The sequence below is a fragment of the Cnephaeus nilssonii genome, assembly GCF_951640355.1.
Source record: "Cnephaeus nilssonii genome assembly, chromosome: 22".
Taxonomy (NCBI): domain Eukaryota; kingdom Metazoa; phylum Chordata; class Mammalia; order Chiroptera; family Vespertilionidae; genus Cnephaeus; species Cnephaeus nilssonii.
Genome location: NC_137093.1, coordinates 21,769,067 through 21,795,545, shown reverse-complemented (window position 1 = coordinate 21,795,545; position 26,479 = coordinate 21,769,067). Strand labels below are relative to the sequence as shown.

The following is a 26,479-nucleotide window of genomic DNA, read 5'->3' as shown; positions in this document are numbered from 1 at the left end:
CCTGTCGCCCAAACCGATTTCCCAGGACTCTAGACCCTCCCCTGAGCCTGAGCCCTGTGCTTCCCATCTCAGGCTGTCACTCTTCTGTGTAAGAGGGACCCCACTCTCTCCTGCGGCTGCCCCAACCACTTCCATGGTGAACAGGCCCTTGTTGAGGGCTTGTTATATGCCAGATGGGTTTTCAGGCGCAAGGATCCAATAGTTAACTAGACACTCTTTGTCCTACAGAGAATAGATTTGTGGGAATTGAGTATTTTCCTTTTGAAAGGAAGAGGTGGACAGCATGATTTTATTGAAATGCTTTAGTGCAATGTTGGAAGAGCTTAAAATCTTATAGTCTAAACCAGTGGTCGGCAAACTCATTAGTCAACAGAGCCAAATATCAACAGTACAACAATTGAAATTTCTTTTGAGAGCCAAATTTTTAAACTTAAGCTTCTTCTAACGCCACTTCTTCAAAATAGACTCGCCTAGGCCGTGGTATTTTGTGGAAGAGCCACACTCAAGGGGCCAAAGAGAGGCTTGTGGCTCGCGAGCTGCAGTTTGCCGACCACTGCTTTGGGGGGTTAACGAATTAGATGTGCAAAGTCAGAGAGGTTCCTTATTGTGAAACGCATGCACTTAGATCTCACAACTTTAGAAGATTCAGCCCTAGCAGGTTTGGCTCAGTGGATAGAGCATGGGCCTTCGGACTGAAGGGTCCCAGGTTCTATTCTGGTCAAGGGCACATGCCCTGGTTGCTGGCTCGATATCCCCAATATGGGGCATGCCAGAGGCAGCTGATCAATGATTCTCTCTCATTATTGATGTTTCTCTCTCTCCCTTCCTCTCTGAAATCAATAAAAATATATTTAAAAAAAGAGATTCAGACATCTGCTCAAGTTCAGGATTTAAAATTCCTAGGCCATTGTTCTTTCTATAACAACCAATTTACCTGAAGCCATCCCCACTTTTAATGAATCAGGCAAAGGTGTCAACAATGCTGTTGGGGAATGCCCCGCCCACACTCAGAGGTCACAAACACGCACAGTCATAACCAGGTCCTGACACGGTCGCGGGCTGTGTGTGCAGAGAAGATGGACCCCAGCTTCCTAGAGGAGGAGTCTTATCTAGGAAAAGTCTGTATTCTCAGACCCGTGAATCAGTATCACCATGTAGTATTTCTTCCGCCCTAACAGGAGTTTTTCTGTAATGAGACAGGTGACCAGCCATAGAAAAAGCACTTGGAGGGTGAGAATGGACACAGCCAGGCATTATTTTAAGATATCCTTAAGGGAGACCCCTTTTTTCTTAAAGCTACAAATGTATATAAAACAGTAGGTAATTTTCTACTTATATAAAGTTTTATTTCTTTCACCTGTGGACGTTACCTACTTTTCTCTGTGTCTAACCCTCTATCTACTTGATCATCTATCTGTCCCCATCACTTCACGAGCCTATTTCTCCACCTGTCATTGCTTGTTTAAAACACTGGCTATTGGTTGGTAATTACGTAAAAACAAACACTACATTCTCACAATCGTTACCTCTGTGGAAGTAAATAAGTTGAGTGATAAGATAAAGATATCTCTGTAACAGAAGAATTTTTGACAACATGGAAGGTAGAAAAGGAAATGCGTTCCATGTCACCAACTGACACCTAGACACACATTCTAAGGACACGAATGGGAAAAGATCACAGCAATGGAAGCAACATGCCCCAATTATCCTGAAAACAATAAACATTCCAGGATAAAACAGAGATAAGGTGGGCTAAACACAATGTTAATTTCCCTTAACTGCGTGAAATGCTTACCTACCTACACATCTCTACAATTCTGGATTCACTTAAGGCTTCTGTAATTCATGATTTTAATACATTTTTGAGAAAGTAAAAACGTACATGTCATGTTTTCCCAATGAGCATTTTTCTAAGAGCCGAGGGTCCCGAACATCGCAGGACACTAGGTATTTACAACTCTACATGACAGCTGTCAGGAAAGGAATGAACACGCCGAGAAGACAGGGAGAGAAGTATCGCCTCGCCCATTAGAAGGGACAGCACGCCCTGGGCCCCCACGGACATACCTCCGAAACACGAAACAAGGTTCCCCATTCCAAGATTTGTCGCCACACAACTAGCAATGTCTCCTGCTAAACACTCAGCACAGAGAGTGGCCGTCAGGACCAGGCACCAGCTAGATATCACCCAGGACCATTGTGACAGAGCCTCCCGGGCCTCCAGTGTGACGTCACAATGCACCCGTGGGCACAGCTGCTGTGGCTCAGAGCCAGAGTTTCACATCCTGAAGGCCAGAGGCACCCAGCATTCCTCTCTGCCTTTGAGGACAAGATGGATTGAAAAATGACACAACCCCAATACAGTCAATCGTAGAATTTCAAGTTGAGAAAAAATAAAGCAGACACATTCACTCTCCCATGCGAGTCTCAGACAATTCTTTTTCTCCAGCTATCTAAAGATTCCACTTCCAGCAGCCACGGGGGCAAAGTACCCCCCACTTCATCCGATAACAGTAATTTCACAAAGACCAACGACTTTTTTTTTTCTTAATCCTCACCTGAGGATATTTTTCCATTTTAGAGAGCATGGAAGAGAGAGGGAAAGACAGAGAGAAATATCGATGTGAGAGAAACACATCAATTGGTTGCCTCCTGCAGGAGCCCTGACCAGGCCGGGGAGGATCCTGCAACCGAGGTCCATGCCCTTGATTGAAATTGAATCTGGGACACTTCGGTCCACAGGCCCAGACTCTATCCACTGAGCCAAACCGGCTAGCGCTAGACCAGTGACTTTTAATCTTTTTATCTCAAAGAACGGCCAGCTCTGTCTCCTGTTTCCTGTCGCCCAAACCGATTTCCCAGGACTCCAGAGCCTCCCCCAGCCTGAGCCCTGTGCTTCCCATCTCAGGCTGTCACTCTTCTGTGTAAGAGGGACCCCACTCTCTCCTGCGGCTGCCCCAACCACTTCCATGCTGAACAGGCCCTTGTTGAGGGCTTGTTATATGCCAGGTGGGTTTTCAAGCGCAAGGATCCAACAGTGAACTAGACACTCTTTGCCCTACAGAGAATAGATTTGTGGGAATTGAGTACTTTTTTCTTTTGAAAGGAAGAGGTGGACAGCATGATTTTATTGAAATGCTTTAGTGCAATGTTGGAGGAGCCTAAAATCTTATATTCTAAACCAGTGGTCGGCAAACTCATTAGTCAACAGAGCCAAATATCAACAGGACAACGATTGAAATTTCTTTTGAGAGCCAAATTTTTAAACTTAAGCTTCTTCTAACGCCACTTCTTCAAAATAGACTCGCCTAGGCCGTGGTATTTTGTGGAAGAGCCACACTCAAGGGGCCAAAGAGCCGCTTGTGGCTCGCAAGCCGCAGTTTGCCGACCACTGCTTTGGGGGGTTAACGAATTAGATGTGCAAAGTCAGAGAGGTTCCTTATTGTGAAACGCATGCACTTAGATCTCACAACTTTAGAAGATTCAGCCCTAGCAGGTTTGGCTCAGTGGATAGAGCATGGGCCTTCGGACTGAAGGGTCCCAGGTTCTATTCTGGTCAAGGGCACATGCCCTGGTTGCTGGCTCGATATCCCCAATATGGGGCGTGCCAGAGGCAGCCGATCAATGATTCTCTCTCATTATTGATGTTTCTCTCTCTCCCTTCCTCTCTGAAATCAATAAAAATATATTTAAAAAAAGAGATTCAGACATCTGCTCAAGTTCAGGATTTAAAATTCCTAGGCCATTGTTCTTTCTGTAACAACCAATTTACCTGAAGCCAACCCCACTTTTAATGAATCAGGCAAAGGTGTCAACAATGCTGTTGGTGAATGCCCCGCCCACACTCAGAGGTCACAAACACGCACAGTCATAACCAGGTCCTGACACGGTCGCGGGCTGTGTGTGCAGAGAAGATGGACCCCAGCTTCCTAGAGGAGGAGTCTTATCTATGAAAAGTCTGTATTCTCAGACCCGTGAATCAGTATCACCATGTAGTATTTCTTCCGCCCAAAGAGGAGTTTTTCTGTAATGAGACAGGTGACCAGCCATAGAAAAAGCACTTGAAGGGTGAGAATGGACACAGCCAGGCATTATTTTAAGATATCCTTAAGGGAGACCCCTTTTTTCTTAAAGCTACAAATGTATATAAAACAGTAGGCAATTTTCTACTTATATAACCTTTTATTTCTCTCACCTGTGGACATTACCTACTTTTCTCTATCTGTGTCTAACCCTCTATCTACTTGATTATCTATCTGTCCCCATCATTTCACGAGCCTATTTCTCCACCTGTCATTGCTTGTTTAAAACACTGGCTATTGGTTGGTAAGTAAAAACAAACACTACATTCTCATAATTGTTACCTCTGTGGAAGTAAATAAGTTGAGTGATAAGATAAAGATATCTCTTAACAGAAGAATTTTTGACAACATGGAAGGTAGAAAAGGAAATGCATTCCATGTCACCAACTGACACCTAGACACACATTCTAAGTACTATCACAGCAATGGAAGCAACATGCCCCAATTATCCTGAAAACAATAAACATTCCAGGTTCAAACAGAGATAAGGTGGGCTAAACACAATGTCAATTTCCCTTTACTGCGTGAAATGCTTACCCACCTACACATCTCTACAATTCTGGATTCACTTAGGGCTTCTGTAATTCATGATTCTAATACATTTTTTAGAAAGTAAAAACGTACATGTCATGTTTTCCCAATGAGCATTTTTCTAAGAGCTGAGGGTGCCGAACATCGCAGGACACTAGGTATTTACAACTCTACACGACAGCTGTCAGGAAAGGAATGAACATGCTGAGAAGACAGGGAGAGAAGTATCGCCTCGCCCATTAGAAGGGACAGCACGCCCTGGGCCCCCACGGACATACCTCCGAAACACAAAACAAGGTTCCCCATTCCAAGATTTGTCGCCACACAACTAGCAATGTCTCCTGCTAAACACTCAGCACAGAGAGTGGCCGTCAGGACCAGGCACCAGCTAGATATCACCCAGGACCATTGTGACAGAGCCTCCCGGGCCTCCAGTGTGACGTCACAATGCACCCGTGGGCACAGCTGCTGAGGCTCAGAGCCAGAGTTTCACATCCTGAAGGCCAGAGGCACCCAGCATTCCGCTCCGCCTTTGAGGACAAGATGGATTGAAAAATGGCACAACCCCCAATACAGTCAATCGTGAGAATTTCAAGTTGAGAAAAAATAAAGCAGACACATTCACTCTCCCATGCGAGTCTCAGACAATTCTTTTTCTCCAGCTATCTAAAGATTCCACTTCCAGCAGCCACGGGGGCAAAGGACCCCCCACTTTGTCTTGGTCTGATAACAGTCGTTTCACAAAGACCAACGACTTTTAATCTTTTCATCTCAAAGAACGGCCAGCTCTGTCTCCTGTTTCCTGTCGCCCAAACCGATTTCTCAGGACTCCAGACCCTCCCCTGAGCCTGAGCCCTGTGCTTCCCATCTCAGGCTGTCATTCTTCTGTGTAATTGGGACCCCACTCTCTCCTGCGGCTGCCCCAACCACTTCCATGGTGAACAGGCCCTTGTTGAGGGCTTGCTATTTGCCAGGCGGGTTTTCAGGAGGCCCAAGAATAATTACCGGTGGGAGATAATAAGCCCAATCATGTTTAATGGACTTTGAAAATTATTTGACCAGTGTGTTATTTTACTTGCAGCATTTTAAGTGACCTTCAAACTTGCACCTCATTTCAAAGGGCCCAGCAAACCAGCCCTGGTCTATTGCTGACTCCCAGGGTCCTCTCTAGGACGCCACGGAATCCAAACGCTCTCCTTTCTCTCTACATTGAGAGTTCTGTTCTCCAACAGAGATCTGAAACCTAAATAGGTTGCCTCCTATTTTAATGTATTAATGTAGCAAACATTTATTGAGGAGCCAGTGAGTCACTTAGCTAAGGGTTATAGAGAATGAAAAATGAATCAGGTGGAGGTATTTTTGTCATTAACTAGGAAACACATATATTACCTGTCACACGAAAATTATAGTTAAAATATAAGGTGAGTTCAATGAGAGAGGCTAATTTGACCTGGGAATATCAAGGTGAGCCTGAAGGGGAAGATTACATAGGAACAGAGTTTAATTGATGGATAGAATTTGAAAATTTGGGAATGAAGGTGGTATTAGAGGGAAAATCGAGGAGAGGTTAAGAGGTATCGAAATAGCAAGAATCTAAGAAATAGCAAGAATATAAGAAAAATGGCATTCATTTTTTTTTATTAACCAAAGAACTTATGCATACCTAGGCCTTGCCCATGGACACAGACAATAGGTTGGTGAAGGTCTGGGGTGGGGCAGGACCTAGGTAGAGGGGGTCAATGGGGAAAAAGAGGGGGGACAACTGTGATACTCTCAACAGTAAAGATAAAAATTTAGGCAGGGAAAAAGGGAGCTAGGGTTAGTACTAGAACATATTTGCACACACAGCGCCGGGTCTCAGGGAATTTGCCATCAGTCAGGTGGATAAGACAAGTACCAAGATAATTCTAGAACCTTATTCTAAAGCAGAAAAGAACAACAGAACATTTAAATTCTACATTAGACACCAACCCATTATTGTTTGTTGTTGTTGATCTTTTATTTTTATTAAATACTAGAGGCCTGGTGCACAGCATTCATGCACTGGTGGTGGTAGGGGGCGTCCCTCAGTCCAGCCTGCGTCCTCTCACAGTCTGGGACCCCTTGGGGGATGTCCGCCTGCCACAGAGGTGGGAAAGGCTCCTGTCACCGCAGCTGCGCTCGCCAGCCATGAGCCCAGCTTCTGGCTGAGGCTCCTCCTGTGGGAGCGCACTGACCACCAGGGGGCAGCTCCTACATTGAGCTTCTGCCCTCTGGTGGTCAGTGTGCATCATAGCAACCGGTTGTTCTGCTGTTCAGTTGATTTGCATATTACGGTTTTTATTATCCTATATAATAAAGAGCTAATATGCTAATTAGACCGAGCAGCAGAACAATTGTCCGGATGAAGCCAGGGCTGCAAGGACCAGCCGGGGCTACGAGGGGCTGCGAGGGCTGAACCCCTTGCACGAATTTCGTGCATCAGGCCTCTAGTATAGTATATTGAGGTTGACCTTGGTTAATGAGATTATATAGGTCTCAAGTGTACATTGCTATGATACATAATCATATATTGCATTGTGTGCCCACCCTTCAAATTCAGATTATCTCCCATTACCATATATTCGGTCCCCTTTACACCTGACTGGTACCTCGTACTCACTTTGTCCTTGCTTGTTTTATATTACTGTGTGTATGCTGTTTGGCCTCTCTGCGTCTCGTTGCTTCATCGTACATAAAAATTTCTTTATACGTTATCTAAGGTCTCATTCATCTCTATTTTCTTATCCTAAAAGAAAATAAGAATTTATCTCTTTATTCTGATTTTTATAAATTCTATCAGTGTGTTATCAAAATGGTTGCTCTCCATTGATTAGACTGTGTGCATGTGTGTTCCTTTGTGTGCATTTAAGGACTAACTATTTCTTGGTGCCCCCCCCCCCCCAAGTAACAAAGGATGGAAAAGTACTTCTAAATTTTGGATTTCAAAATTGGGGGTGTGTGACATGAGAGAGAAATCTCCACAGAGTGCACTGATGGGAAGAACCAGCAAGAATCGGATTCACTGCAGCCCTGAGAACGGTCCGTAGTTGGTAAACTGAGCTTCCTGCGTTTCCTCTCGAAATGGACTGAGTCTCAGATTGCTTACCCTGCCCCGGCTGCTCAGTCTGACTGCCTGGTTTTCATTCTGCGGGACAAAGCCAGCTCTGTGCGCTGAAGGATGGGAGACAGATTCCACAGATGCTCCTCTGAGAGTGAGAAGGTCCCACACCCAGGAGATGGAGCCACCGAAGCCGTGACATTAACAACTCCGTGTTTTCACTGCCAGGAGTATTTCATTTCACCGTAACTGACAAGAGGAATTTTTATCACTGGTTCTCACAAGAAAGGTAATGTCATATGATCCCTCTCTGCTGTGATTTAGGAAAAATAAAACTGATATGAATGCAATTGCTCATAAGTGTGTGTGTGTGTGTGTGTGTGTGTGTGTGTGTGTGTGTGTGTACAGGAGGCTGAATGTCATCAGTATGTGTGTGTGTATGCATGCCCACATACATGTGTGTTACAGTCACCCTTAATTTTCCCTTGGAATAATAGTTGCAGAGAGAACCCCAAACCATAAACACTTTAACAAGCCTTTTTGCCCTTCCTAAGCCAATTCCCAGCCTTATTAATCCACTTTGCCCCATTACACAACTCACAAGTGGCCACCGAGAGTTATAGGGCGACAGAAGCCGGAGTCATAATGAGCATGGGAAGCATCTCTTAGAAGTGAGTGCCTTTGAGATTAATTAACGAAAAAGTTTTCTTCTCAATGATTTCCTCAGAGAAATCTTCTAGGTTGATGCAAGTGGTAAGAAAAGTTATGCAGCCCTGGTCGGTGTGACTCAGTGAGTTGGAGCATCATCCCATACACATGGTCAGGGCATATACCTGGGTTGTGGGTTCGATCCCCAGTGAGGGTGGATGTGTCAGGCAACTAATCGATGTTTCTGTCTCTCTCTCTCTCTCAAAACAATTTTTTTAAAGTTATGGAAATGCGTTTCTTATCTGGAGTTTACCAATGTCTACTTTGAGAAGCAAGGTGTTCATAGGAAAGCACATAGAAAGTGCATGCTGCCCTAACCGGTTTGGTTCAGTGGATAGAGCGTCGGCCTGAGGACTGAAAGGTCCCAGGTTCGATTCCAGTCAAGGGCATGTACCCTGGTTGCGGACACATCCCCAGTAGGGGGTGTGCAGGAGGCAGCTGATCAATGTTTCTCTCTCATCGATGTTTCTAACTCTCTATCCCTCTCCCTTCTTCTCTGTAAAAAATCAATAAAATATATTTAAAAAAAAAGAAAAAAAGAAAGTGCATGCTGTTACCAGTAGCACAGACCATGCACTGCACGTGAGAGGTGTCAGAGCAGACCTGGGCGTGGCAGTGTGTTAGCGAGCACACATAGAACAACCATAGCACCACCAACTGGGTGTCTTAAACAATGGGCATCTATGTTCTCACAGTTCTGGAGGCCAGAAGGCTGAGATCAAGGTGTCAGAAAGGTCGGTTTTCGCTAAAGGGACAAGGGAAGGACCTGTTTCAGCCTCTGGGCTTGTACGTGGCCACCTCTTGCTGCCTCCTCCTATGGCCATTCCCCTGCAGGCGTATCTCTGGGATCATTTTGTGTGCCCAGATTCCCTCTGCTTTAAGGACACCGATCACATTGGATGAGGGCTCACCCTAAGACCCTCTGGTAATTTAGTCATCTCCATCAAGACCCAATTTCCAAACACAGTCACATTCTGAGGCCCTGGGGGTGAGGGCTTAACATATACATTTTGAGGGTGCCGTTCGGCCGATAACAGAGAGTAAGACAAACTCAGGACTAAATGCTAGCTAGAGCACGCACTACATCTATGATTTTGAGCAAGTTGCAAGCTCTCAATCACATTTTTCTAAACCGTGAAATAAGGAAATAATAGTAAAGCATTCACCTCACAGGGTTATCATGGCAATGACATGAGGTAGGAATGCAAAGGACCTAGCACAGTGATTAACACATGGCAAATGCTCTGTAAAATCTCAGCAAATCACAGCATAATTTTAGATTTTTGTACCATTTCCTGACAGTAGTTTTAGTTTGTCCTTTTTCATCTACAGTTATCTATACTAATACTAGGTATACCGGTTCATACTGTGGATTTTTTTCACTAGATGGAGTTACACATATGTTGATATATATGCGATTTGATATGTATGCTATTTTATTGTATTGACAACAAGCTTCAAAACTTCATATGTCAAATTTGCTGAAGGTATTCACATCAGAGATATTTTTATGCTTAAAAATGTTGAATTTCATGCAAAAAAAAAAGAGCATGTGAGGGAAGTTTTAATACATTATTTTGAAGAAAAGTGCTGCTGAAAGTTATCGTATACTTCGAGCAGCTTATGGTGAACATGCTCCATCTCAAGATACTTGTGAACACTGGTTTAAATGCTTTAAAAGTGATGATTTCGATGCGAAAGACAAAGAACGTCCAGGTCAACCAAAAAAGTTTGAAGACCAACAATTACAAGCATTATTGGATGAAGATGCATGTCACACTCAAAAACAACTTGCAGAAAGATTAAACGTTGCTCTGAAAATAATTTCCGATCGTTTACAAGCAATGGGAAAGATTTAAAGGAAGGAAAATGGGTGCCACATCAACTGAACGAAAGACAAATGGAAAACCGAAAAGTCATCAGTAAAATGTTGCTTCAACGCCATGAAAGTCTTTTTTGCATCGAATTGTGACTGGCAATGAAAAGTGGATTTATTTTGAGAATCCCAAACACACAAAATCATGGGTTAATCCAGGTCAACCATCAACATCGACTGCAAGGCCAAATCGCTTAGGAAAGAAGACACTGCTCTGCGTTTGGGGGGATCAGGAAGGTGTGGTGTATTATGAGCTTCTAAAATGAGGTGAAACCGTTAATACTGATCGCTACCGACAACAAATAATCAATCTGAACCACGCTTTGATCGTAAAATGGCCAGAATGGGCCAGAAGACATGGCAAAGTAATTTTGCTTCATGACGCACCATCACACACTTCAAAACCAGTTAAAGACACGTTAAAAGATCTTGCCTGGGAAGTATTAGCCCACACGCCATATTCACCAGACCTTGCTCCTTCAGATGACCACTTGTTCTGATCAATGGCACACACTTTCTGAACAGCACTTCAAAATGTACAAAGAAGTGGAAAATTGAGTCTCTGAATGGTCTGCCTCAAAACAAGAAAAGTTCTATTGGGACGGTATCCACAAATTACCTGAAAGATGGGGAAATGTGTAGCTAGCGCTGGACATTACTTTGAATAAAGCACTTTTGATGTTTCTCTTAAAATTATCATGTTTTCTTTGATTACAAATCCACATTTCTAACCGGTTAATAGCTAATCCTCATACTGGTTAAAAATGCTGCAGTGAACATAGGGGTGCATATAACTTTGTGAATAAATGTTTCCACATTTTTCAGATAGATACTCAGAAGAGGGGTTGCTGAGTCATTCTCTTAGCTTTGAATAATTGTTTTTTTTTGGGGGGGGGGGGAGGCGAAGTCCATATTCTTGAGCAAAACAATTGCAAACCAAGCGACTACAAACATTAATTCTGACTAGTGTGTTCATTCATTTCAATTAATTTGCTTTAGAACAAATGAGCAGTGTGCCAGGGAGCGCAGGGAATAAACAGAAACGGCATCTACGGTGAACACTCCCTGGAAAGCTTCCGTTCACACTCCCTCAGTGCCGCGTGGGGAGCCTTTATCTCAGCTACACTTTCTGCGTCCAGCCCACAGGCTTCCACTTGAGATGCCCACATCATAGTCTCTCTCTCTGGGGGCTGTAGGTGGGACAAAATGCAGAGGTGAAACTCAGAACAGGCATTGGTTGTGTAACAAACACAGGGTGGAGCAAAAAGAAAGGGGTCAGGGACTAGAATGGTAGGTTGCAGAATGCGTTGCAGTGAACAGAGCAGCCTTTTAAGGAAACTAGACTCCGCCCGGGGTCAGGTATCCTATGCGGATGCACTCTGAGACCATATTTGAATCCAGTGTCTCCGGTAATGCTGCCGCTCTAGCCCACTCTGCTCAGAACATACTCTGAATCTCGGCTTCAATATGTTTGTACTTCTCTGTCACCCCCCCACCCCCCCGCCCCACCGCAACCCCAGGCTTGGGCCTTAAGCCCCCGTCTATGTTCCAGGCCTGAGATTAAACATGCTGCTAGATGATCTACCTGGTTTGGGATTATGCCCATTGATTTTCTCCCCCACCAAAATTTTTTTTCTAATATCGTCCCTTTATGTCCAGAACACAGAAAAGTTTCATTCCACCATGAGACCCCACTGGGGCCACGCCTGACATTCTGGGCCCCTACATAGGCGGAAAGGAAGCTCAGATACTCCCTGACGACAGGAATGCTCCCCACATCTCTCAGAAACCCGGAAGCGAGCAGAGAAGCCAATTTGTTTAAGGAGACAGAGTCATTTTGTGCAAGGCGAATCTCCAATTCAGGGACAAACTGCCACACGGAAGGAAGAACTCTGAAAACGGGTCAAGTTAATTTAAAAAAATATTTTTATTGATTTCAGAAAGGAAGGGAGAAGGAGAGAGAGAGAGGAACATCAATGCTGAGATGATTGGTTGCCTCCTGTATGCCCCCCACGGGGGTCCAGCCCATAACCCAGGCATGTGCCCTTGACCAGAATTGAAAACGGGACCCTTCAGTCCGCAGGCCGACACTCTGTCCACTGAGCCAAACTGGCTAGAGCCAGGTCAAATTAATTTTTTTTTTACAAGAATGTTCACTCACAGATGGCATATAGTTGAGATACCCATTGAAGGAATTATGTCTCATCCCCACCACTCCCCAAAAAACAAAAGATTGAGAAGCATGTTGCTTTTCCCTATAAAACATTTCTCCCTGCAAAAGCCATTCTTCACGGGGTATGTGTGTGGGCGGAAGACAGAACAAACAAAAGCTTTCAACCCTCAACACGTCCACAGCCCCAGAAAAATATACTCCATATTTCCTGCCATAGTTCACATCTTTATCATGGGATGTCAGTTGCACATTTGTTTCTTTTCTCAGGAAGACTGTGATTCACTCTGGGAGGATCACCTCTTCTTCATCTTTGCATTCCCCACCTGTATGTAGCACAAAGTTATTCACCAAATGACATCTGTCTGAGTGAACATGAAAAGGAATTGGATAGCATCTTTTATTCTGAAAAAGTGTTCTATTTGGACCATCTGAGCAGCTCCCACCAGCAAATTAAGGAATGGGAAGAGATCTTCAAGTGGACTTAGGCTCCAGCAGGGATCCACTACATGTGAAATAACTGGAGATGCATTGCCACCTTCTTCTTCAATTTCTCATTTCCTGAGAAACAAGGAGAATCAGCGCTGAGAAGGCTTTGAGGCAGGTAGGCCAAGCGACAGGAAGAGTCCGTCTCCCCTGCAGGAGCATGTGCTGGCTCCCCACACTGGCTGGAGGCACAGACACAGCAGTGCTGGTGGGCCTGGCAGGGTCCTGGGTTGCTACTGATTCTGAGAAGGACAGACAAACTGGTCTCCACCCCTGTCCCTTCCTTTCCCATCATCCTCCTCTCAGTTTCCTTCCCTCTCCACTTCACTGTTAGAATAAATTGCAATAGTGACTACATGCCTCAGGTGTGCTAGGATCCTCAATGAATTCCAGTCATAGAAACAATAGGGCACTGCACTGAAACAGCCCGTTATTGTTCTTCTTAGCGTATTTCAGCCAAAAGAAAAAGAGGGAGAGAAAGAGAGAGAGAGAGAGAGAGAGAGAGAGAGAGAGAGAGAGAGAGAGAGAGAGAGAGAGAAAGGAATGGGGAACAATGTCACACTTTTCAATGACACAGAAACCAAAGACACAAACAATGACGCCTTGAACCCAGAATGGTGCCCTGGTTGTACTGAGAAACGCAAAGCCAAGTCCAGATTTTCTAATGTGGCATCAGACCACAGTCACTGCTCCACGAATTGCCCCACCTGCCCTTCCCACATGCTCATTGACATGCTGACCTTCTACATGTAAATAAACTTGGTACAGCCAGGGCCTACTTCCAAGTCAAAACCCAACAGATAGAATTTCTAGGTGACAACAGGCCACCAGTACCTTGGATTCACTCAGAAGAAACGTGCCTTAGGTCCCTGATAGACGTCATTCTGTTTACACAACTCCATTTCTTTCAACAATTTCCAGACCAATAAAATGAGGGTTTATTCAGTTCAGGCATTTGAGGAGATAATCAATGCAGCCAAGATAGAGTGTCAGGGTGAGGGGGACAAAGAAGAGAATAAAGGGGTGTAGGTGAATGAAGAAAATAAAGGAGAAGCAGAAGGTGCAGGTTACTCTGCCTACTGAGGCAGGCTCCTTTCTCCGTCACCAGCAATATGATGTCCTCGAGAAAGCACAGGCCCCAGACTCAGAAAACCAGCCCTCGGGGCTTCATTCTGCCATCACTCCTTACATATGCTTCACGTTCAACCCACTTGAACTCTTTGAATCCTTGGAGGCAATCATAATATATGCATTTTCCCATTAAAAAATAATACTTGTGAGAAGCATATAAAAATAGTTTATAAGTTGCAAGTGCACTTCCATTGTTGGCTACTCTTCTTTCACGACAACTGCTCAGGAAGAAAGCCCAGTTGATGTAGGACTTTCCTCAGAGACGATTTTACCTCCTTATTCCTGAGGCTGTAGATCAAGGGGTTCAGCATGGGGGTGACCAGGTTATTCAGGACCTGCACCGTTGCATCCAGCCAGGGGCTTGGCGTTGGCCGTAAGTAGATGAGGACCACCGGCATGTAGAAAAGCAGGATGGCAGTGAGGTGGGCGCTGCAGGTGGAGAAGGCATGGCGCTGGCCCTCGGTGGAGCGGATCTGCAGGATGGAGTAGACAATGCGACTGTAGGAGGTGAGGATGAGGAGAAAGCAGCTGAGGGGCATGAGGCCCACACTGATGAACCCCACCATCTCCAGGCCTGCGGTGTCCGCACAAGCCAGCTTCAGCATCACGGGGATGTCGCAGAAGAAGTAGTCCACCTCATTGGGGCCGCAGTAGGGTAACTGGAAGGTGAGCGTGGTTAGGAAGGTGGCCTGCACACAGCCAAAAAGCGAGGTCCCCGAGGCCAGGATGGCACACACTCTGGGGCTCATGATCACCTGGTAGCGCAGAGGGTGACAGATGGCCACAAAGCGGTCATAGGCCATCACCGTGTACAGGAAGCACTCAGTGCAGCCCAGGAAATGGTAGAAGAAGAGCTGGGACACACAGCCTGCATAGGAGATGGCCCGGCTGTACCCTGAGAGGTAGAAGAGCATCTTGGGGGAACTCACAGAAGGGAAAAATATGTCACACACAGACAGTTCACACAGGAAGAAATACATGGGAGTGTGCAGTCGAGCGGAGGAGCCAATGGCCAGCAGGATGAGCAGGTTTCCCACAAGAGTGAAGACGTAGAAGGTCAAAAACAGGACAAAGAGCATGGTCTCCAGGTCCTCTGTGTGTGGGATGCCCAGCAGGATGAACTCGGTCACCACTGAGGCATTCCTCATGGCTGGGCTCAGGCCAGGCCCAGGAAAGGGACTCGAGACACCGAAGTCTGAACGCCCATAGCAAATTATCAAGCCATTTGGCTGTGTTTTTAACAAGTGGAACCCAGCCCCCTTAGGAATGGCAATGTCTGTATAAAACTTGGAGTTAGTGAGAGATGCTTATGTTAGAGCCACAGTCTATCCAACCCTGGAAGGAATGTTTATGTGGAGGCAGGTGGTTGTCTTTGATGACAAGGCCAGGGGTTTAAAGGTATATTCAAAACATCCTCCTGTTAAGTGGGAAACCTTTTAACAGTTCTTTAATTCTGGATTTACTCTCTTTAGGCATATTTCTATTTTGAACTCTCACAATATCTTTAAGCAACGAAGTCACACGCTTTAATACCCTTTGGAAAATGTCAGGAAAAGAAATGGCATTAGAAATCAGAACACTTCATTTAAAACCTGGTTTTGTCACTTATTAGCTATATTCCTTTAAATAATTCACACAACATTTTTACAGACATAGTTCTATTACCTACAAAATAAAAATCATAATGATCATAAAACAACAAAAATACCCTAGTACAATAGCAAAGATTCTGAAATGTCTGTGAAAGTATTTGGCAAAAAAAAAAAAAAAGCAAATGAAAAGAGTTCCTTTCTTTTATGAATCTTAAAAGTTATTCCTTACGTGCTTTCCTTTAATGCTGGTAGTGCATCTATTACTTGCTAATAGATGCCTTATTAAACAACACTATTGAATAGACTTGGAACGTATCGTTTCCAGATTATATCCTCCCAGAACTGGGAGGTGTAATATTTCCAAATGTATCAGCAGATGTTGCTCTGGTTTTTCTGGTCCTTTTAACATTTTCTAAGAGCATTTGAGGCAAATTGGAAATGCTACGTAAGAGAAATAGTAGCAGCAAGGAAGGCACCGAATTCATGTTCCTGTGATGAAGAAAGAAATACAGGGACCCATAGGCAGAAGGTCAAAGAACAGCTCTAATGAGGAAGATTCAGCAAGTCAAGAGCAGGACAGAGGGTCTGGCAGCACAGAGACTTCCTCTTCTGATAACACATGCTCATACTAATACTAATACTAATACTAATACTAATACTAATACTAATACTAAATACTAATACTAATGCTACATAGGTGCATGTATTGATATGTATGTTATTTAATGACTATTTGCTGTATACAAAGGATTCGGCTTAACACTTTAAAAAATATGACCTGTTTTTTTAAATAATCCTGTATGAAGAAACTATTAGTACTATTGCCATCTACCAATCAGGAAACAACACCTACAAAAAGGAAGCAAGTTGCCTGCATTTACCAAGCAAGTCTGAGACACAGCGAAGACAAATCTTTTTCATGCTATTGTCCATGCCCTTCACCACCAGGAACATTGCCTTCTGTTTGCCTGTCTTTTCCAGGACAGCCTGTGCCATCGGCAGGCAAGGATACCCTTCTAGATGGGTTCGCAACATCATTTCAGACTGAGGCAGGAAACGGATTCTATTTTACTTCTTCCCGGTCGTTTCCACTCACGACGTTAGAGCACATCCAGTTAACATCTTCTTTAGTTTTTAAAAACACACAACGAGCTTATGTCTTACCTTTGACACTCTACCGGAATATCAACCCCCATGTGGGAACTGGAAGTGAAAGAGACACATTCCGCATGGGGATTCCAATCATAAGCTGTGGCAGGTGCCACTTAAACACGTATCTAAATAGAATGGCCACGCCAAAATGAGGGACTCACCTACGGCCCTAGAACTGAGCGAAAGCCACGGTGGCCGAGAGAAACAATGGCATTATGGAGGAGCAATGCTGTGACCACGGCCTTCTTGTTACTAATTCTAGCCACACGGGAGCACTCTCTCTGAGCCGTGCAAATGTCTCTTCAATCGGGAGCATCTGTCCCCAGGTCAGCAAAGGCTGTCAGAGGTCTGTGGTCCTTGCCTGTAATCAGACATCTTGATACTGGATGATTCTACAGGAAGGCCATTTTAGGAAAAAGAAGTCAGCAAGGACCAGGAAGGACCCTGGGTGTGGAGCTGGAGCTCATCGTGATATAAGGGCAGCAGTGTGGACACGCTCACAGTCTACCTGGGAGCACAGTCCAGTTTTCCAAAGTGCGGTTTTGAGGCCTGACAGTTACTGCTTCTCGGCAGAGCAGAGTGCTCTGGCTAACGGCGCCTCAGGTCTCCTATTTATAAAGAACCGAGTCTCCTAGGGTTTGCACCATCAAGACCTGCACATACTCTCCTTGGATTGCTTCCTTGGAAGTTTTCTCAAACCCCCTTAAGCCTTACTTTCCACTCATCGATGGCTCTAAGGGAGCAATTAGTTTGTGAAACTAATTCATCATCTAGTTATACGATAATAGTAATGAGATCATCAAAAAGGGTGCAATAAAGTGGGCTATATCTGTATCTCTCCAAGATAGTTTGCATGGTAGAAGCAGCTCCAATGCTATTCTTAGGTCACCTGCAGTGCTTTTTTGTGTGTTTAGGGGGTGATCAGGCTGGCAAGCAGAAGCGGGTAGGGGCAATCAGGCAAGCAGGCAGCCGAGCGGTTGGGAGCCAGCAGTCCTGGATTGTGAGAGGGATGTCCAACTGCCCGTTTAGGCCCAATCCTGTCCGGTGGGTTTACGACTAAATGGGCAGTCGGATCCCTCGAGGGGTCCCAGATTGGAGAGGGTGCAGGCTGGGCTGAGGGACGCTCCCCACCCCCACACGAATTTCGTGCACTGGGCCTCTAGCTTAAAAATAAATCATGTATATGACTCCATAGTAATTACAAATGATAACCGTTAAAATCCCAAAACTGTTATGAACACATTAAACATTTTTTTAAATTTATTTTTATTGATTTCAGAAGGGAAGGGAGAAGGAGAGATAGAAACATCAATGATGTGAGAGAATCATTGATTGGTTGCCTCCTGCACACCCGCAATTGGGATGAAGCCCATAATCCAGGCATGTGCCCTTGTCCAGAATCAAACCTGGATCCTTCAGTCCACAGGCCGACACTCTATCAACTGAGCCAAACTGGCCAGGGTTGGGTCAAATTAATTTTATTTTTCTTACAAGAATTTTATTTTTTTCACAGATAACACATAGTTGAGATACCCATTCAAGGAATTATGTCTCATCACCACCACCCCAAAAAACAAAAGACTGAGAAGCATGTTGCTTCTCCCTGTAAATCATTTCTCCCTGCAAAAGCCATTCTTCATGGGGTATGTGTGTGGGCGGAAGACAGAACAAACAAAAGCCTTCAACCCTCAACACCTCTTTTGTGAGGTCCCTCCACAGCCCGGAAAAATATACTCCATATTTCCTGCCATAGTTCACATCTTTATCATGGGATGTCAGTTGCACATTTGTTTCTTTTCTCAGGCAGACTATGACTCACTCTGGGAGGATCAACTCTTCTTCGTCTTTGCATTCCCCACCTGTAGCCCAAAGTTATTTACCAAATAATATCAGTCTGAGTGAAAATGAAAAGGAATTGGATCGCATCTTTTATTCTTAAAAACTGTTCTATTTGGACCATCTGAGTAGCTCCCACCAGGAAATTAAGGAATGGGAAGAGATCTTCAAGTGGACTTAGGCTCCAGCAGGGATCCACTACATGTGAAATAATTGGAGATGCATTGCCACCTTCTTCTTCAATTTCTCATTTCCTGAGAAACAAGGAGAATCAGCGCTGAGAAGGCTTTGAGGCAGGTAGGCCAAGCGACAGGAAGAGTCCGTCTCCCCTGCAGGAGCATGTGCTGGCTCCCCACACTGGCTGGAGGCACAGACACAGCAGTGCTGGTGGGCCTGGCAGGGTCCTGGGTTGCTCTCTGATTCTGAGAAGGACAGACAAACTGGTCTCCACCCCTGTCCCTTCCTTTCCCATCATCCTCCTCTCAGTTTCCTTCCCTCTCCACTTCACTGTTAGAATAAATTGCAATAGTGACTACGTGCCTCAGGTGTGCTAGGATCCTCAATGAATTCCAGTCATAAAAACAATAGCGCACTGCACTGAAACAGCCCGTTATTGTTCTTCTTAGTGTATTTCAGCCAAAAGAAAAAGAGGGAGAGAAAAGAGAGAGAGAGAGAGAGAGAGAGAGAGAGAGAGAGAGAGAGAGAGAGAAAGGAATGGGGAACAATGTCACACTTTTCAATGACACAGAAACCAAAGACACAAACAATGACGCCTTGAACCCAGAATGGTGCCCTGGTTGTACTGAGAAACGCAAAGCCAAGTCCAGGTTTTCTAATGTGACATCAGACCACAGTCACTGCTCCACAAATTGCCCCACCTGCCCTTCCCACATGCTCACTGACATGCTGACCTTCTACATGTACATAAACTTGATGCAGCCAGGGCCTGCTTCCAGGTCAAAACCCAACAGATGGAGTTTCTGGGTAACAGCAGGCCACCAGTACCTTGCCTAGGTCCCTGCTAGAAACTCCATTTCTTTCAACAATTTCCAGACCAATAAAAGGAGGGTTTATTCAGTTCTGGCCTTTGAGGAGACAATCAATGCAGCCAAGATAGAGTGTCAAGGTGAGGGGGACAAAGAAGAGGTCACAGGGGTGTAGGTGGATAAAGGAGAAGCAGAAGGTGCAGGTTACTCTGCCTACTGAGGCAGGCTCCTTTCTACCTCACCAGCAATATGCTGTCCTCGAGAAAGCACAGGCTCCAGACTCAGAAAACCAGCCCTTGGGTTTCATTCTGCCATCACTCCTTACATATGCTTCACGTTCAACCCACTTGAACTGTTTGAATCCTAGTTCCCACATTATAAAATGGAGGCAATCATAATATGTGGACTCTCCCATTAAAAAGATATTCGTGAGAAGCATATAAAAATACTTTATAAAACCTAGCCGCCTTGGCTCAGTGGATAGAGCATTGGCAGCAGACTGAAAGGTCCCAGGTTCAATTCTCGTCCAAGGTTTATGCTTGGGTTGCAGGCTCAATCCCCAGTAGGGGGGTGCAGGAGGCAGCCAATCAATGATTCTCTCTCATCATTGATGTTTCTGTCTCTCTCTCTCTCTCTCTCTTCTCCCTTCCTCTCTGAAATCAATAAAAATATATAAAAAACAACAACACACAAACGAAAAAATAGTTTATAAGTTGCAAGTGCACTTCCATTGTTGGCTACTGTTCTTCCATTACAACTGCTCAGGAAGAAAGCCCAGTTGATGTAGGACTTTCCTCAGAGACGATTTTACCTCCTTATTCCTGAGGCTGTAGATCAAGGGGTTCAGCATGGGGGTGACCAGGTTATTCAGGACCTGCACCGTTGCATCCAGCCAGGGGTCTGGCGTTGGCCGTAAGTAGATGAGGACCACCGGCATGAAGGATAGCAGGATGGCAGTGAGGTGGGCGCTGCAGGTGGAGAAGGCACGGCGCTGACCCTCGGCGGAGCGGATCTGCAGGATGGAGTAGACAATGCGACTGTAGGAGGTGAGGATGAGGAGAAAGCAGCTGAGGGGCATGAGGCCCACACTGATGAACCCCACCATCTCCAGGCCTGCGGTGTCCGCACAAGCCAGCTTCAGCATCACGGGGATGTCGCAGAAGAAGTAGTCCACCTCATTGGGGCCGCAGTAGGGTAACTGGAAGGTGAGCGTGGTTAGGAAGGTGGCCTGCACACAGCCAAAAAGCGAGGTCCCCGAGGCCAGGATGGCACACACTCTGGGGCTCATGATCACCTGGTAGCGCAGAGGGTGACAGATGGCCACAAAGCGGTCATAGGCCATCACCGTGTACAGGAAGCACTCAGTGCAGCCCAGGAAATGGTAGAAGAAGAGCTGGGACACACAGCCTGCATAGGAGATGGCCCGGCTGTGCCCTGAGAGGTAGAAGAGCATCTTGGGGGAACTCACAGAAGGGAAAAATATGTCACACACAGACAGTTCACACAGGAAGAAATACATGGGAGTGTGCAGTCGAGCGGAGGAGCCAATGGCCAGCAGGATGAGCAGGTTTCCCACAAGAGTGAAGACGTAGAAGGTCAAAAACAGGACAAAGAGCACGGTCTCCAGGTCCTCTGTGTGTGGGATGCCCAGCAGGATGAACTCGGTCACCACTGAGGCATTCCTCATGGCTGGGCTCAGGCCAGGCCCAGGAAAGGGACTCGAGACACCAAAGTCTGAACACCCATAGCAAATTACCAAGCCATTTGGCTGTGTTTTTAACAAGCAGAACCCAGCCCCCTTAGGAATGGCAATGTCTGTATAAAACTTGGAGTTAGTGAGAGATGCTTATGTTAGAGCCACAGTCTATCCAACCCCTGGAAGGAATGTTTATGTGGAGGCAGGTGGTTGTCTTTGATGACAAGGCCAGGGGTTTAAAGGTATATTTAAAACATCCTCCTGTTAAGTGGGAAATCTTTTTACAGTTCTTTAATTCATGGATTTACTCTCGTTAGGCATATTTCTATTTTGAACTCTCACAATATCTCTGAGCAACAAACTCGTACTCTTTAATACCCACTGAAAAATATCAGGAAAAGAAATGGAATTAGAAATCAGAACACTTCATTTAAAACCTGATTTCACTGTACTGGTTTACGTAATTTATACAACAATTTTTCATTGACATAGTTGCATTACCTAGGATATAAAAATCATAATGATCATAACTATAACATGAAAAACAAAAATAACCTAGTACAATAGTAAAGTTTCTGAAATGACTGTGAAAATATTTGGCAAAAATATCTAAATGAAAAGATTTCCTATCTTTTATGAATCTTAAAAATTATTCCTTTACGTGCTTTCCTTTAATGCTGGTAGTGTATAATTATTTGCAAATAGATGCCTTATTAAACAACACTATTGAATAGACTTGGACCATATTGTTTCCAGATTATATCCTCCCAGAACTGGGAGGTGTAATATTTCCAAATGTATCAGCAGATGTTGCTCTGGTTTTTCTGGTCCTTTTAACATTTTCTAAGAGCATTTGAGGCAAATTGGAAATGCTACATAAAAGAAATAGCAACAAGGAAGGCACCAAATTCATGCTCCTGTGATGAAGAAAGAAATACAGGGACCCATAGGCAGAAGGTCAAAAACAGCTCTAATGGGGAAGATTCAGCAAGTCAAGAGCAGGACATAGGGTCTGGCATCACAGAGATCTCCTCCTCTGATAACACATACTAATACCAATACTAATACTAATACTAATACCAATACTAATACCTATACTAATGCTACATAGGTGGATGGATTGATATGTATGTCATTTAATGACTATTTGCTGTGTACCTAGTACTGGGCTTAACACTTTAAAAAATATGACACTTAAAAAAAAAACAAAAACCTGACACTACACCTGAATATCAACCCCAATGTGGGGGCTTTGAAGTTATAGAGGGACATTCACCATGGGATTCCAATCATAACCTGTGGCAGGTGCCACTTAAACACATATCTAAGAGAATGGCCACGCCAAAATGAGGAACTCACCTACTGCCCTAGAACTGAGCAAAAGCCAAGATGGCATCTGTCCCACGTCAGCAAAGGCTGTCAGAGGTCTTTGACCCTTGCCTATGATCAGACTTCTTGATACTGGATGATTCTATAAGAAGGCCATTTCAGGAAAAAGAAGTTGGCAGACCAGGAAGGACCTTGTGTGTGGAACTGGAGCTCATCTATCTATCTATCTATCTATCTATCTATCTATCTATCTATCTATGCAACTGTTAGGACCCAAGGACCGGAATGATCAGAGCGACTGGCCGATCGGCCTGTAGCTATTATGTGCACTGACCCAGACCTTACAGCTGGGGCCCTGACATCCCTAAATCTGTTTTACCCGCACCTAGGACCCAGATAGGAGGGAGGAGGGAGCCCAATTACTCATGGAACCAGCTGTTGGTTAGCTTGCTGCTGGGACCAACCTTCCTCGATCTCTCTCCCCCCAGCCGCCGGCCCCTCTCCCTACTGACTCCGACTGCCAGCCAGGCCAAGGGATCCCACCTGTGCACAAATTCTTGCACCGGGCCTCTAGTAGTCATATAAGAGCAGCAGTGTGCACACACTCACAGTCTACCTGGGAGCACAATCACGTTTTCCAAAGTGCGGTTATGAGGCCTGACAGTGACTGCTTCTCGGCAGAGCACAGAGTGCTCCGGCTAACGGCGCCTCCGGTCTCCTACTTATAAATAATCGAGTCTCCTAGGGTTTGCACCATCAAGACCTGCCTAGACTCACTCTCCCTGGATTGCTTCCTTGGGCGTTTTCTCAAACCCCCTTAAGCCCTACTTTGGACTCCCTGATGGCTCTGAGGGAGCAATTAGTTTGTGAAACTAATTCATCATCTAGTTACAAGATAATAGTCATGAGATCATCAGAAAGGGTGCCCTCAAGTGGGAAATATCTACATCTCTCCACAGTCAGCTAGCCTGAGGGTCAAACCCACCCATCGATAAGTCAGCAGCCATCAAGACTTACTGACAAGAGTGCTCACAGAACCCACACGAGGGACATCTTTGGAGCACCTTGTTCAGATAATAAAAAAGACTGTGCCACTGAGTTTTACAGGACATCTATTACATAAGTCCATTCTACCTAGAACAGAAGACATAGAAGATCTATCTAATACACAGAAACAAATACAGAGAGGCAGCCCAAATGGGGATATATTTAGAGAGCCCCAAATAAAGACCTTCCTAGATTTAAAAAAAAAAGAAGGCTAAAGGAGTTTATTACCACCAAAGTAGCTCTGCAAGAAATGCTAAAGCGACTGTTGTGAGAAGAAGAATAGAGAGAAAGAGAGGAACACAGGCATAAAGAACAAAATGACAATAAATGAGTACCTGTCAATACTAACCTTAAATGTAAATGAACGAAATGCTCCAATCAAAATAAACAGAATAGCTGAATGGATAAGAAAACATTATATATATGTTGTCTACAAGAGACCCAACTCAGAACAAAAGATACATAGGATGAAAAGGAAGGTATGGAAAAAGAAATTTCCATGCAAATGGAAACCAAAAGACAGCAGGGATAGTAATACATATATCTGACAAAATGGGCTTCAAAACAAAAGCCATAAAAGAGACAAAGTCCACTACGTAATACAAAAGGGTGTGATCCAACAAGAGGATATAACCCTGCTAAACATATATGCACCCCATATAGGAGCACCTAAATATATAACATATCTCTTGGAGAGCTTTAAGGGAGAGATCAACAGCAAGATAGTCACAGTAGGGGATTTGAACACCCACTGATATCACTGTATAGATCTTCCAGATAAAAAATGAACAAGGAAACAGCGACCTCAAATGAGAAACCAGATCAGACAGAGTTGATCAACATTTACAGAACATTTCACCCCAAAGCTGCAGAATAAACAGTCTTCTCAAGTGCACATGGGACATTCTCAAGGATAGACCACATGATAGGGCACAAAGTAAGTTTCTACAAATTAAAGAAGACTGAAATAATACCAAGTATCTTCTCAGATCACAATGGCATGAAACTAGAAATAGTACAATAAAAACAAAACGTTCCGACACACTGAAGTAAAATAGCATGTTATTTATTAATCAATGAATAGGTTACCAATGAGATCAAGGAAAAAATTTGAAAACTTCCTGGAAACAAATAAAAATGAACACACAACAACCCAAATCTATGGGACACAGTGAAAGCAGTCCTGAGCAGGAAGTTCATAGCATTACAGGCCTGCCTCAAGAAACAAAAACAATCTCTAGTAGACTATCTAACCCTACAACTAAAAGAATTAGAAAGAGAACAACAAGAAAATCCCAGAGTAAGTAGAAGGAAGTAAATAACAAAGATGAGAATGGAAATAAATGATATAGAGTATAAAAGAACAATACAGAAGAAAAATGAAACCAATAGCTGGTTCTTTTAAAGATAAACAAGAGTGATGAACCACTAGCCAGACTCATCAAGAAACAAAGAGGACCCAAATTAATAAAAGCAGAAACAAATGAGATGAAGTAACAACAGAAATACAAAGAATTATAAGAAAATACTATGAACAACTATATACCAACAAACTGGACAACCTGCACAATATGGACAAATTCCTAGAAACATCCTATATTCCAAAACTCAATAAGGAAGGATAAAAAAACCTGAATAGACCAATAAAAACTAATGAATTTGAATCAGTAATAATAATAAAAATTCCCAGCAAACAAAAGTCCTGGACCTGATTGTTCCACAGGGGAGTTTTAGCAAACATTCAAAGAACTAACACCAACTAAAATGTCCATAGTACCCAAAGCAATCTATAGATTCAATGCAGTCCGTATTAAAATACCAGTGGCCTATTTCACAGAACTAACACCTACTCCAAAAATTTCAACAGGAAGGAAGATTCCCAAGCTCTTTTTATGAGACCAGCATTAGCCTAAGAAATCAAATCAAATCATCCAAATTGGAAAGGGGGCAGTAAAACCCTCAAGACTCCACAAAAGACCTAGTAGACTTAATAAGTGATTTTGGCAAAGTAGCAGGATACAAAATTAACATCCAGAAATTGATAGCATTTATATACACTAATAATGAACTCTAAGAAAGATAAACTAAAAAAAAAAAAAATCCCATTTACCATAGCAACAACAACAAAATAATGATACCTAGGAACAAACTTAACCAAGGAGGTAAAAGACCTGTCCATAGAAAACTATAGGACATTGAAACAAGAAATGGAAGAAGATACAAACAAGTGGAAGCACATACTCTGTTCATGGATTGGAAAAATGAACATGATTAAAATGTCCAAAGTACCCAATGCAATCTACAGATTCAAGGCAATCCCTATTAAAATACCAATGGCATATTTTACAGATCTAGAACAAATACTCCAAAAAAATAGAATGGATAGGAACCAAAAAAGACCCCAAGTAGCTGCAGCAATCATGAAAAAGAAGAACAAAGTTGGAGGGATCATAATACCGGATATCAAACTATACTATCAAGTCATCATAATCAAAACAGCCTGGTACTGGCACAAGAACAGGCATATAGACCAATGGAACAGAACATGGAGTGCCACGCCCTGAAGGTGGGCTTCAATAAACATGTCTGTTGATGACAAAGACTGACACTTGTTTAGATTGAAGAGATTTACAGTTGGTAGATTTCACAGCATGAGAACTCAAATGGAAAAATTAGTGGACTCTGCATTATAAAGAAGATAGAATCAAGATTATTGTTTTTTGTTTGTGTTGTGTTTTGCTTTAGAAATCCCCAAGCCAAATCCCAGCCTGGAAGCTA

At 44.0% G+C, this 26,479-nt stretch overlaps 1 protein-coding gene across 5 annotated transcripts in view; it reads right to left on the bottom strand.

Annotated features, from left to right (window-relative positions):
* OR10D3 (olfactory receptor family 10 subfamily D member 3) overlaps positions 1-22,676 on the bottom strand; it is a 35,134-nt gene extending 12,458 nt beyond the window's left edge. For 2 of the 5 annotated variants that reach the window (XM_079763150.1, XM_079763151.1), the window contains exons 1-2: positions 20,441-22,676; positions 14,336-14,722 (exon numbers count right to left, since the gene is read on the bottom strand). In XM_079763150.1, the coding sequence (XP_079619276.1) occupies positions 14,336-14,722; positions 20,441-21,316 (1,263 nt within the window). In that variant the 5' untranslated portion in view covers positions 21,317-22,676. Of the gene's footprint in view, positions 1-12,123; positions 14,114-14,335; positions 14,723-15,224; positions 18,898-19,947 lie in introns of those variants that run through there. The other 3 variants (XM_079763152.1, XM_079763153.1, XM_079763154.1) reach the window with 3 other exon arrangements.
* Positions 22,677-26,479: the final 3,803 nt, after the last annotated feature.